This window comes from Colobus angolensis, unplaced genomic scaffold (assembly GCF_000951035.1).
Source record: "Colobus angolensis palliatus isolate OR3802 unplaced genomic scaffold, Cang.pa_1.0 Scaffold37, whole genome shotgun sequence".
Lineage (NCBI taxonomy): Eukaryota > Metazoa > Chordata > Mammalia > Primates > Cercopithecidae > Colobus > Colobus angolensis.
The window spans coordinates 2,537,063-2,550,955 of NW_012117043.1; the positions used below are offsets into that span (position 1 = coordinate 2,537,063).

The following is a 13,893-nucleotide window of genomic DNA, read 5'->3' on the forward strand; positions in this document are numbered from 1 at the left end:
ATGAGTCGCACTGGTATGAGTTCTAGTAGAGCACATTAAGTATTGTGTGTGTCTTTCCAGGTAAATATGAGGGGACTTCCAAACGTTTGTGGAAAAAGGGAATCAGAAGATAAAAATTAAAAATATAAACTTTATTTCTCAAGATAAGCCCCATCAAGTTAAAGATACTTTTGTAAGCAATGACACTAGCCATTTAGTCCATCCTAAAAACTGAAGGTCCTGGGAATTTAATTATGTCAATACTGTCTTTTCTACATTAACTAGAGAAAAATGATGCCCTTTAACGATTTTTTTAAGATTAGAAGCAAAAAGAAGTCTGAAGGAGCCAGATGAGGACTGTGAGGTAGATGCCTGATGATTTCCCATCGAAACTCTCACAGCATTGCCCTTGTTTGCTAGGAGGTATGAGCAAGAGTATTGTTATGATGGAGAGAACTCTCTGATGAAGCTTTCCCGGGCATTTTTCCACCAAAGCTTTGGCTGATTTTCTCAAAGCATTCTCATAATTAACAGATGTTATTATTTTCTTTGACCCTCCAGAAAGTCAACAAACAAACTGCCTCGAGCATCCTAAAAACTGTTGCCGTGACCTTTGCTCTTGCCCACTTTTGCTTTGACTGCACCACTTCCGCCTTTCGGTAGCCATTGCTTTGATTGTGCTTCGTCTCTTGGATCATACTGTAACAGTAAAGCCATGGTTTATTTCCTGTTACAGTTTTTGGGGGTTTTTTTGTTTTTTTTTTTTTTGAGACACAGTCTTGCTCTGTCACCCACGCTGGAGTGCAGTGGTGCGATCTCTGCTCACTGCAGCCTCCGCCTCCCGGGTTCAAATTCTCATGCCTCAGCCTCCCCAGTAGCTGGGACTACAGGCGCCTGCCACCACACTGGCTAATTTTTTATGTTTTTGGTAGAAACGGAGTTTTACCATGTTGGCCAGGACGGTCTCGATCTCTTGACCTCGTGATCTGCCGCCTTGGCCTCCCAAAGTGCTGGGATTACAGGCGTTGAGCCACCATATTCGGCCTCCTGTTACAGTTCTTTGAAGAAATGCTTCAGAATCTTGTTCCCACTTGATTAAAATTTCCATTGAAAGCTTTGCTGTAGTTTGCAGCTGATCTGGGTGCAATGCTTTAGGCACCCATTAAGTGAAAAGTTTTCTTACCTTTAATTTTTCAATCAGAATTGAGGAAGTGGAACTAAGTGTGATGTCTTTGGCACTGGCTGTAGTTTCTGCTGTTAGTCATTGGTCTCTTCAATTAAGGCACTAACAAAATGAATTTTTTCCTATCAAATTCATATGGATGGCCTGGCCACTGAGGACTTCATCTTCAGTACCATCTTATCCCTTCTTAAAATGAACTATTCATTTGTAAACTGCTGATTTCTCTGGGGCATTGTCTCCATAAACTTTTGGTAAAGAATCAGTAATTTCACCATTCTTCTACCCAAGCTTGACTGTAAATTTGACATTTGTTCTTACTTCAGTTTTCCTTGAACTTTTTGAAGACCCCTCATAAACTCCACCTTGTCCTTAAAATGGTTTGACCTTGCAAATGTTTTGAGGGAATTGTTATAGTCTATTCACTTCTTAGAAGTGTATTAGAGGCTGGGTGTCATGGTATACACCTGTAGTTCCAGCTCCTCAGGAGGCTGAGAGAGGAAGATCACTTGAGGCTCAGGAATTCTAGGCTGTAGTGCAGTATGATTACCATGCCTGTGAATAGCCACTGCATGCCAACTTGGTCAGCATAGCGATACCTATCTCTTAAAAAAAAAAAAAAGTATACTTGGACAGTTTGAAATTTTTCCTTAGTAGAGTTGTTGATCTGGCTGATAGCATGAACCCATTATGCTCTATTCTTTCTCTCCATTTTATGAGATATTTAGGGCCACTAAGAAGTAAAACTAAATTGTGAGCCCAACCAGACTACCTCCAGGTGTAATTTGTCCAGATGCCGAATGTCAAGCGACCTTTTGGTAGCAGGAACAATAAATGAAAGCTCCTTAGTTTATCTTCTGTTGTAATATTATGATACTGCGGGGGTAGAGAAAAGGAGATGGGGGGAAAAGATGTACCCAGAGTTGTCAGTTTTTCAGTGAAATCTATTAGCTTATAGACAGAGAAGATACATACTTTTTCTAATTATCTATTGTCTGTGACTGTTCTTCTGGGAATGTGGAATAAAAAGAAAGTGAAACCAGAGATGTACAATACTGACTGTTAGAAAACTTTAATAATTAATTAGAGAACATCTATGGTACTACAGAGTCAGGGTGCAAGGAAGATCATTGATCCGTATAATATATAACGTAGATACAGCTTGTTTCCCTTTATGTGTTATTGTTGCATTGATATAGACGGCTGCTAATCAACAGAACAACCAGCGATATTCTGTGGAATTGCTTTACTGCTCTGTGTATTAGATTTAGTGAATTCCTCTACATTTAACTTGTCACACTTATAAATCAGTGTGAATTTAATACTACCCATTTTCAAGTAGTTGTGTGTGTTATTTTTAATCTGAGAGGGTTCTCCCTTTTTTTAGTCATTTAAAAAGTCACACTTTAATTCTTCCCACTTTGATATGTATGCAATGATAACTTGAGCCAGTAAATCTCCAATTACTACAATTTAAATATGTTTGTTGGATATTATAATTCCTCCTCTGTGAATTGCTTGTTCGTTGGGAACTGCCTTTGTTCATTTTGCTTTCGGATTATTTGTCTTCTGAACCTTTGTTTTACAATGGCAAATTTTAGTTTCTGTACTAAGAAACTACATTCTCAAGCAGAAGTTCATCCATATATCCTGAGTGCTTTCTGATCAGAAACAGAGTTTGGTAAAGAGCCCTTGCTTATTGTGTGGCTGCTATATAAATGCTATTTTTAATAAGCACCAAAAATATATTGAGGTTTGTCCTTGGGAGAGAGTTTATCACTGTTGGCCTTTGGGTGAACTTTGAGCCTGAGCTGTTTCATTCAAGGCAGCATGATGTCATTTAACTGCAAATTTCTCTGTTGCTAGAAAAAGGAATGTTGTTCCTCTAAATAACCTAAATGACTGAAAAATGCTGGCACAACATTATTCATCTCTCAGGTCGCCACTAAAAACTTTAACATGGTGAGGGTTTCATTGTTTGCGGAGGAAGGGTGGGGATATGGTAAAGAGTAGGAGAAAACAGAAACTGTGTCTGGTCCTGAATCTGAAGAATTCCACTGTCCATTTAAAACTCTGCTGCCAGTAGGACCCAGTAAACTCACTTGTCCAGATGAGAGCTTTTGGGTCCATCTTTGATTTTTCACTTATAAATCAGAATGTGAATTTAAAATTTATAATTAAACTTACAAATGCATTTAATCTTCATTTATAGATCACAATTTATAATTAAACTTACAAATGCATTTAATCTTCATTTATAGATCAGAGTGTGAATTTTTGATTTAAAAGACTATATTTCTATTTCTATATATTCAGCCTATTATCATATTTTAAGTGTCCACAAAATCTTAAACCAGGTAACTATATGATTATCTCACATATAAAACTAGGTACCATTAGCATCAGCATTTTTATCCTTAATTTGAGAAGCAGATTTCTCTGATAGTGATAGCATTGCAATTAATGTCAAGGAGTAGAACAGCTTCTTAACATCTGCTAGAGTTGGGAGGCTGGAGTTTACAAACAGTGGTACCGGTAGTTGATCAGCCATGTCCTCTAAAGCTTCCAGAGCTACAGCTAAGAGAATTTATTTCTGGAAATTCAAGAAATGTAAGAAAGGGTAGAACAAGAACAGAACAAAACCAAACCAAATAGACTTTTCCTTCATTACTTTCGTAAATAAGTACTGCTCGATGTTGAGTATTATACTTTGTGCTTGTTTATATAAAAAGGATGCTTACAAGCTGTGTGTAGTCTTTTCACTTTTACATGCAATGACAGTTGTTTTTCATTGCTTTAAATGAAATAGTACTGGATACAGATATTTTTATTTTTATTCTTTCTTTGTAAAGAAATATTTACATCTTATAAACTTCATTTTTAGAAGGTCTAGTATTTTTTCCTGAGTATGTAAAACCATGTCCAATACAATGAGAATAATTAATTACCTGCTCTAATGTACAGTATATTTAATATGTTAATGATAAAGATCTGACCTTTTGTGTTCTAAGTAGAAGATTAGATTAGTTGCAGATGAACTTTTTTGATATCTAGCTGTTTCTTTGGGAATATTTTAGAAAGAATTTGATTCCATAAAATTGAGTTTATCTTCTCATTCTTTTGGGGGAAAAATTGAAATGTTAGGCTTAAATTTTTCTAGGAATGGTAGTAACTCATTCTCGGAATCTTGGTTCAAATTCACCTATCCTAACCTATATTAAGTACTGTTAAAGAACTAGATATTTGAAGAAACTTAATGATGTCAGCTTAGATATCTGTTAATATAATGTTTATACCTTTAATCTTGTAATTATTATTTGCATACTTTAATACTTTGTACCTATAGTTTAGCAGTATGTAAAGCATATACTTCCTCTAACTGATAAATACCATATTTTCTGTGGGTAATTTTTAAAACTTCTTTATACATTGATTCTTGTATCAAGTTGCAGAGGGCATCTAAAAATTCAAAAATAGAACTCTTCCAAGATTTTGATTTGAAAAATTGTATGTATTGTTAGTTGACTTTTTGGAATATCGTGAATTTTATTATATAGGATTCAGACCTAAGGACGTTATTAAGGGGCCATTAATCTTTCATTTCATAACTTTATTTATGTTGTTCTGCGAACTTGGCAGTATTTTTGGTTTAGATTAACAGGACTAATTTTCAAAAGTCAGCCCTAAAGCAGGTTGGCTTTTGTTTGCTTTATACATACTCACATATGAAAATATATAAATAGGCTGGGCACAGTGGCTCACACATGTAATTCCTGCATTTTGGGAGGCTGAGGTGGGCAGATCATGAGGTCAAAAGCTCGAGACTATCCTGACCAATGTGGTGGAACCCCATCTCTACTAAAAATAGAAAAATTAGTTGGGCGTGGTGGTATGCACCTGTAATCCCAGCTACTTGGGAGGCTGAGGCAGGAGAATCACTTGAACCCGGGAGGCAGAGGCTGCAGTGAGCAGAGATCGCGCTGCTGTATACCAGCCTGGTGACAGAGCAAGACTCCATCTCAAAAAAAAAAAATATATATATATATATACCTGGCTGTATACACACACACACACAATACACAGAAGTCCATATACTCCTATAAGAAAAATACCATTAGTGATTTTTTTTTAGCTCTTATTTACTTACTGTAAGCATGATTTGCTTAAACAGACAGGCTCACAGTTACCTCATAATGATCTACTCATCCTGCCCTTGCTTCTTGATCTATATTTAGCAAATGCCTGTGTCTAGTAGAGGCAATACTTTTGAAGTTGTACTCTCTAAAGTAAATTGATAGTATTTCCTTTTCAGTTTGGCAGATAAGGTGTGTTTGAAAATTACTGTACTAAGAACATGGCAAGATTTATATCCTTGTACCAAGTTTATTAATTATCTAAGGATAGTTGGTAAATATAAAAGATACTAAACATTTTTCTTTAGGGTAGCTATTTTGTACCTTGGTCCATTGAACTTGGATTTGCAAGATATGTAACTTTATTTTTCTTTAAATAAACTCTATTAAGTTTTTTTAGTACCTCCATTTGAAGAAAGGTGGAAAAATTAATCTCAATCAATTATACCGCCTCCAAAGTTACATCTAAATTCTCTAGGGTTTACAGGGTGTAAAAGTATGAGGTAAGGGATTTGGGGACACTTTGTCCTAATTGCCACCACTGACATGTCCCATTTCCCCACCAGATTATTGGTCATTGGTTCATATAGGTCTCTGCAGCATCCATTCTTGTTTCTCATCCAACTCCTGTCAGTTCTCTGGACTATGTCTGTATTATTCTTGTACATGTATGAAACATTCTTCTCTTCTAAGCTGTGGGAAACATGATAAGGTTGTCACAGACCTGGCTGTACAGGCACACTATGTGCACACCGTTTCTACTCTTGTACCATGTGGGATCTCTTGCCACTTCCCTTAACTCTGCCCAAGAATGAAGACGTAAGTTTTCACAGCCATTGGTCCCTAAAACTTTTTCTGGGATTCTGTTGTTTCCCACTCCTCTTTGTGACTTTCTTTTTTCCCCTTTCTCTCTCTGCCAATCTTACTCCAATCTCAGGGTATCATTCCTAATATTTGAGTGGTTAGAAGCATGGAAACTTTGCTCTTATCATACTTTCTTTTTATCACGGTTGTAAATTCTTTTTTCCACATGAACTGGTATGTCATTCCTTCCCAAGGCAGTAAACATAGAATGTTCTTCCTACCTGGATTGGGAGAAAATTTTTAATATAAATAAATGCAAGTGGTGAAATAAAATGGATAGACTTTGGCAGAGGAGTAAAAGAGAGGATAATTCTATTTAAAGAAAAAGCCAAAGAAGCATTAAGTAAAGCCAAAGACACAAATAATGGTAACCCACAATTAAAAAACCAAAGAAGTGACTTGGGAAATAGTAGAAGGAGAGATGAAAAAGAAGCATTGAAAAAAATCATGCAAGATCAACAAGAATCCCCAAATAAATGAAAGTCAAAGGTTGCAGATTTACAGGAAAAGGAAAGAGTAATAAGGCTGCTCAGCCTGGGTTTGCGAAAGGGAAAGTACAGTTTCAGGGCAGGTAAGCTGAATTTGATAGTGATGATGAATGTGATGGAGAATGGTGCAGCTGAGCCAGTGAAAAGAGCAAAAAAAGAAACGGAGAAGAACCTGCACCACAAGGACAGAAAACAGAAAATGGTACCAGAGACTGGTAGTTTAGTGCACAGATTTTAAAATTCATTTTAATTAGGTTTTAAGCTGCTTTTGTTTTGGGACTTTTAAAACAAAAACCAAATTAGACCTACTATTCAGTGTCCACCTGCAAGAAAGCAAAACTTTCAGGCCAGGTGTGGTGGCTCATGCCTGTAATCTCAGCACTTTGGGAGGCTGAGGTGGGTGGATCACTTGAGGTTAGGAGTTCAAGACCAGCCTGGCCAACATAGCAAAACCCCGTCTCTACTCAAAATACAAAAATTAGTCAGGCATGGTGGCACACGCCTGTAATTCCAGCTACTTGGGAGGCTGAGGTGGGAGGATCGCTTGAACACAAGGTGGAGGTTGCAGTGAGCCGAGATGATGCCACTGCACTCCAGTGTGGGTGACACAGTGAGACCCTGTGTCAAAAAAAAAAAAAAAAAGAAAGGAAACTTTTTTGTTGTTGTTGAACTTGCCTTTTTTGTTATTCACATGAGAATTTTTTTGAATGTATAGTTCTATTTGTGTAATTTCAGATCATTCAATATCAAAAGGAACATTGTTCCATGAAATTACCTTTGTAATATGAGAATGTGTTAGTACAAACTAAGAAAATTTATGCTATATAAAAAGAGCAAAAACTTAGTTTATTTTTATCTTTGTGCCCAAAGCATTTGAGAACGAATTTTAAACTAGAATATTGGCTATTGACTATGAGCCCTTCCCACAGATAATTTATCCTGTCTCCTCGGCTGGCCTTCTGTGTTTACACAGGCAGCCTGGTAACATTAGAAAGAATTACTTGTCACAAAGCTTTTCAATACTATATGTAGACTGACTAAAATCAAGAGACTTACTGATTTCTTTGTCCAAAAGTTTTGTGATGCTGGCAGGTCATATCTGTAAAACAAAAGCCACCTAAGGTCATTTCCAAACACTCAACCACCTTTGACTAAAACAACAACAACTACAACAGAAACTAAGGAAAGTATTAAATACTGATAAGCTGAACATTTTAGATCTGTCACTTTAACTTACGCACGTACTGGCTTGATATGTCCCCCAACATCAGCCATGGCAAACAGAGCTTGACTTTTCTACTATCATGGCCATTTATACTGAAATTTGAGGTTATAGTGAAGAGTTTAGAAGCGTAACAAGTGGATAAAAAAGTAAATCCTATGAAAATGATAGTACCTTTCTATTTTAAATTTCCTAATAATTTATAGCTAACTTAATCTCATAATAACCATACTTATTTCAGAATTTTCTTGTCTAGATTTTAGAAATGGTAATAAGTAGCTAATTATTTTCCTCCTAAGCTCTCAAATGAAAACCAGTTTTTCATATTTTTCCTTTTAAAAAATAATGTAGATTCTCCAAACTTTTACTACTGATCTATTTTATAGGAATGGCAGTGAGTCTACTCCTGTATAACACAACTCTGAAATTTTAATGTGTAATGAAATTACCTAGGGATCTTGTTGAAATACAGATTGTCATTCAGTAGGGCTGGGTGGGTGGAGCCTGAAGTTATTTATTTCTAACAAGCTCTGCCAGGGAAGTCAATGTTGATGGTCTGAGGACCACATTTGGATGAAGCAGGTTCTGGCTCAGTATACTGTTGGGACTGTTCTAAGGTATTCCATGCTACATATTGTAATTCCAATACTGAATATAATAGGAAGACCAACAGATTTTAATAAATATATTACATTACCAATCAGGAACAGTAATATATCTAGTTGTATGTTTAACACCACAGTGCCAAGTAATGATTAATTTATTGTGAAAAAATATGTTCCCTTATTGCACTCTTCTTTCAGACTTTTCAAAATTATTTGGATTATAGTTAGCTTCTTGTTTTAAGCTTCTCATCTTTTGATGTTTGTGCTTTTACCCAATTTAGTAATAAAAATGTATCAAACATGGAAAAAATAGTGGGGCCAAGGAAGGATATTTATTTAATGTTGAAAAATATTATCCCACCAGATTTATTTTTTTGTATTGCCCGTCTTCTGATGGCTTCCAAGCATGCTTAATTAGAAAACTATTTTTAGTGAAAAAAGGGGATGGAAATTCTTACAATCTCTTTAGGATTTTGGGATGCATATTTATGGTACTATTTCTAGATGTATATTTGGAATCTTTATTACTTCCCTTGGAAAGTTAATGAGGGCAGAGAGGATCTTTCTCCCTTCTCACTGTGGAAAATTCCAAACATATACAAAACTAGAAAATAATAGTACAGTGAGCCTCCATGTACCTATGAGTCAGCTATGACAATGATCAACTAATGACCAATCTTGTTTTCATCTGTAATTCTACTTCCCACCTCTATCCCTGCCACTGGGTTATTTTGAAGCTAATCCCAGACATTATAATATATTATCCCTATTTTGTTGATGGATAAACAAGTGTCCAGCCATTCTAGTGCCATTGCTTACTTAGTACAGAATCCCAAACTCCAACCACCCAGTAAATACTTATTGAGTACTTATTCTGTGACATATACTAGTCTAAGCTCAGCGTATATAAAACACAACATAAACTTTTGGAGAAATTCACGTTAGGTACCAGCTGGTTATGTAAGGCATGGTTGCTCACTTCTACTTAAAAATTTCCAATTGCTTTTCATCGTATTACTCGAGCTTTATTACTGAAAAAAAAAAAGAAAGGAAAAGCCCACGGTAATCTGCTGGTCCTACCTCCTTTGCCTTACTGACTCATCTTGCACTCACAGCATGGCTTACCCCACCCAACCACAGTGGCCTCCTAACTGTTACTGATTCCCTTTATTTCTCAAAATCTTTGTACTTAACATTCCCTTTGTCACATCTTTCCTTCACATATTTGTATAACATATTACCTCACCTCTTTAAAATCTTCTCTGCCCTCATCTGCTTTCCAACCTCTACATATTTGTCCATATTCACATTTTTCACTAGTATTTAAGGGGTGGGAATTTCAAGGATCCTCTTGTTCTCTTCTGTAGTAAGAATTAATATAGAATTTAGTGGTGTGAAGATAACCTTTTGAAAACATCATTACTTACCAGCCTTTCAATGTGTATCAATTATTTCCAAAAGAATGCTGAAATAATAGATACTGTGGTATTCTTTTCTTCTTGATATCATTTGCCATCACAAGAATGTAGGTGTATGCTTTTGTGATCATTTGTGTTTTGTACAAATGCCACCATGCCTGTTGGCTGTAGAACTATGATTTTGAAGAACTAGCAGCTAAAAGTTTTGACTACTGCAGATCTTACACTTTACTGTGTATGCCTCTGTTGAGTAATTCACTGAATTAGCATTTCTCCTCTTGCAGCAAGTTAAGATAAGCTTTTTGTGAGTCTGTGTCTTTTAAAATCTTGCCCTAGGTTATGCTTTGTCTACTTTATTTGTATCTGTTTCACTAAGATATAGTTTTTCAAAATACCACCTTGTTCTAGCAAGAACTCAGTGAGGTTGGCATTCTCTTTCACTGCTTGAGTAAGTATATAACTCTGGGAATACATATTAAGAAATTTATATATTTACATCCTCTGATTTCATATGGAGGAATCTAACTCAAGGAACTTTTTGTATGTTGATGTGTATATATAAATGTCTCTGGGTGCTGGAAATTATGAAGGTTGTTTTCAGCTTCTCATTCTTTTCTATTTCTTCCACACTTCTTTAATGATCATCTCTTACTTTCTTTCTTTTCTTCCTACTTACCTCCCCAGTTTTTCTCTATTCCTCCCAGTACTTCGTTGCTTGATTTCTCTGGGTATTAAAATGGTAGGCCAGGTGTGGTAGTTCATGCCTATAATCCCAGCACTCTGAGAGCCAAAGCCAGGGGATCACTTGAGGCCAGGAGTTTGACACCTGCCTGGTCAACATTGTGAGATCCTGTATCTACAAAAAAGAAAATTTTGGACAGGCATGGTAGCTCACGCCTGTAGTCTCAGCTACTTATTAGACTGGGGTGAGAAGATGGTTTGAGCCCAGAAGTTTGAGGTTACAGTGAGCTATGATCATGCCACTGCACTCTGGCCTGGGTGACATAGCAAGATCCTATCTCTTAAGAAAAAAAAAAAAAAAAAAGATTAAATAAAATTATGTATGAGGTTGGGGGGTTATATGGGACATATCTGTATCTTTAGCTCTACTTTGCTGTGAACCTAAAACTGCTGTAAAAAAAAAAAAAAAGAAAAAGAGAAAAGTACCTTTAGAGATATGGAGACAGAGTGAGTGAGTCGTAGCTTCCAAAGAAGAGACTAAGATTTTGAGGAGATAATGTCTGGTTCATATTAGGAACTCAGTAAATGTTTTTGAATCATTGTATTGTTTTACTAAGCAAATATTCCTATTTGAGTGAAAAAGTAGGCTGTTTATAATTTGACTATGTCATATCACTTAAGAATTATGAAAACTACTCAGGTATCTAAGAAAGATAATGTATTTCTCTGGATAAATGAATTTTTTCAGGACTGAAAGCATTTTTTCAATTAAATGTGCATTTTTATGCCTAAGCATTTATATGAAGCTACTAAATAAACTCTTTTAAAGAATCCTAATATCATCCCCCAATGAACAGATTTGTCACTGCTCTTCAGTGTACTTTTGCTATTAGCACGTAGTTAGTTGTTTATTTCTTTTATTGCAAGATGTCATTACTAAATTCCTGTAGATATTTTTTAAAGTATCTTATTCCTAAGAACTTCATTCTTACTTGTTCAATAATTGTTTGAATTGCGCTCTGTGCTTTAAAGTATTATGTTTTATCTTATAAATTACCATAGTATCCAAAATGGTTGTGCCCATGTCTGTTTTTCCACTGCACGGAATAAAGTGGTTTAAATCTTATTTTCTTTCTCCTTTAGTGGTTCCCCCTGGAAGTCCTGGGCCCATTACTCGACATGGGTCTTATGACAGTTTAGCTTCTGACCATAGTGGACAGGAAGATGAAGAATGGCTTTCCCAGGTAAAACTCTGAAATATTGAGAGTATTAAAGTAAAATAAAACAAATTTACTGTTTTTATTCTTTTTCTTAGAGGTAAATGGGGAGAATTGTAACTCTTTGTTGGATTATCAAGAATTAGTTGTCTTTCCATATTACAAATTACTCCACAAATACTGCTGCAGGTGTATATATACATATTATGTATACATTATACATATTTGTGTGTGTATATGTGTATATATATGTTAGCTTCCATACACATGGCATAAAATCTATGTATTTTTCACACAATCCAATCCATTTAAAGCCTTAGGGCCTTGAAAGTAATTAATTAATTTTTGAGGCAGAGTCTTGCTCTGTCACCCAGGCTGGAGTACAGTGACATGACCTTGGCTCACTGCAACCTCCACTTCCTGGTTTCAAGCGATTTTCGTGCCTCAGCTTCTTGAGTAGCTGGGATTACAGGCATGTGCCACCCTGCCTGGCTAATTTTTGTATTTTTAGTAGAGACAAGGTTTGGCCATGTTGGCCAGGTTGGTCTTGAACTCCTGGCTTCAAGCGATCCACCCATCTTGGCCTCCGAAAGTGCTGGGATTATAGGCATGAGCCTCTGTGACCAGCTAGGACTTTGGAATTTAAATAGGCTCTTTGGAGCACATTTTCATCAGGTTTAAACTAAAAGTTGACCTTGATGAAACAGTGAAGCCACTCAACAATCTTTGGGATTTGTTTTGTGGAGCCAGCATTTTCCGAAGATTGAGTTCATACTTTCACTATTGGAAATATAACATTCTACCTTACAGAAGTTCTGATGGTGCCCTCTGGGTTTCCTTTCCTAAGCCCATGTGATGCTGCTTTTAGTGGTCTCTAAACCAGCCCTACAACATTGCTGGGACTGCAGGCATGCATCACTATGCTGGCTAATTTATTTGTTTGTTTGTTTGTTTGTTTTTTAATGTAGAGATAGGGTCTCCCTCTGTTGCTTAGGCTGATCTTGAACTCTGGGGCTCAAGCAATCCTCCTGTGTTGGCCTCCCAAAGTGCTGGGATTACAGGCAAGAGCCACCATGCCCATCTCCAACAGCTTCACTGACCATCAAGGGCTTTGAAATAAAAGATACTTGGGCAGATTTCAAAATGATGGGATTACAAATGACTTCGTTACAAATGCTGTTATGTCTTCCTCAAGTCTGACATCATTTTGTGAAGCTAATGACCTATCTCAGATTACCAATCTGGCAGCTTTTCATCGGACAGGTGCCTCAGAAAATGTGGAGGCCATTTGTAGTTTCATTTCTTTCTCAAGGAGGGTAGCCTGAAAACTAAAGTCTGGAAAATCAAAAGTAAAGTAAACTGGAAAATCAAACAGTGTCTAGGTAACATGTATTTATTTCATCACACCAAAAATATTCACAGGAAGTTTTTCAGTTCCTGGCATGTGGTGGTCCATCCTTTCTTAATGATAGGAAGATAAAGTAAACCCAAAACGCATGTGTTTTTTCCAGAATCAAAATGTTGTCCAAGGAATGCTGGCAGAGAAACCACTGTCCTTCACTTCAACTTTTCAATTAGGAAAAGGGGTAATGTGTGCTGTCAGTGTGAAAGTATATACAATATGTTTGTCCGGCACACAACAGGATAGTGAATAGGAACATCTGGCCATCGCCTCAGTGAAATTGCACAGGCATCTGTTTACCTCTCGGCTCTGTGACACTGATGGTTTTGAGCTTAAAATACACAGAATGCTTTATCTGTGGCCTAATTTACATTGCTGAATACAACTACTTGAATCAGAAATCACTGTCCTCAATCTGAGCATTTTTCTCCCTGTGATTAGTGGGAATGTGAATATTGTTCCAAAGACCATGATGCTTTTGCCCTTTTGGACTCACAAACACAGGGCTACACTCTGTGAACTTTTTCGGTTATGTTTTGTTAAGAATTAATCACCACAATCAGAGAAATGTGATTAAATATAAAAGAACTCAGGACAAAATTAAGGCACGTGAGAAGTCAATTACATTGACTTGCACAGGCATAGAGGTACCAATGACAAGACATTTAAACTAATTTGGATATTTAGTTTCTCATTCGAGTTGA

General features: G+C 36.4%; 1 protein-coding gene across 1 annotated transcript in view; it reads left to right on the plus strand.

The window, feature by feature from the left end:
• Window positions 1-13,893, plus strand: part of BCAS3 (breast carcinoma amplified sequence 3) — a 655,658-nt gene that overhangs the window by 318,465 nt on the left and 323,300 nt on the right. Inside the window, exon 17 of the mRNA XM_011953652.1 lies at window positions 11,714-11,814. Within this exon, the coding sequence (XP_011809042.1) occupies window positions 11,714-11,814 (101 nt within the window). The remainder of the gene's footprint in view (window positions 1-11,713; window positions 11,815-13,893) is intronic.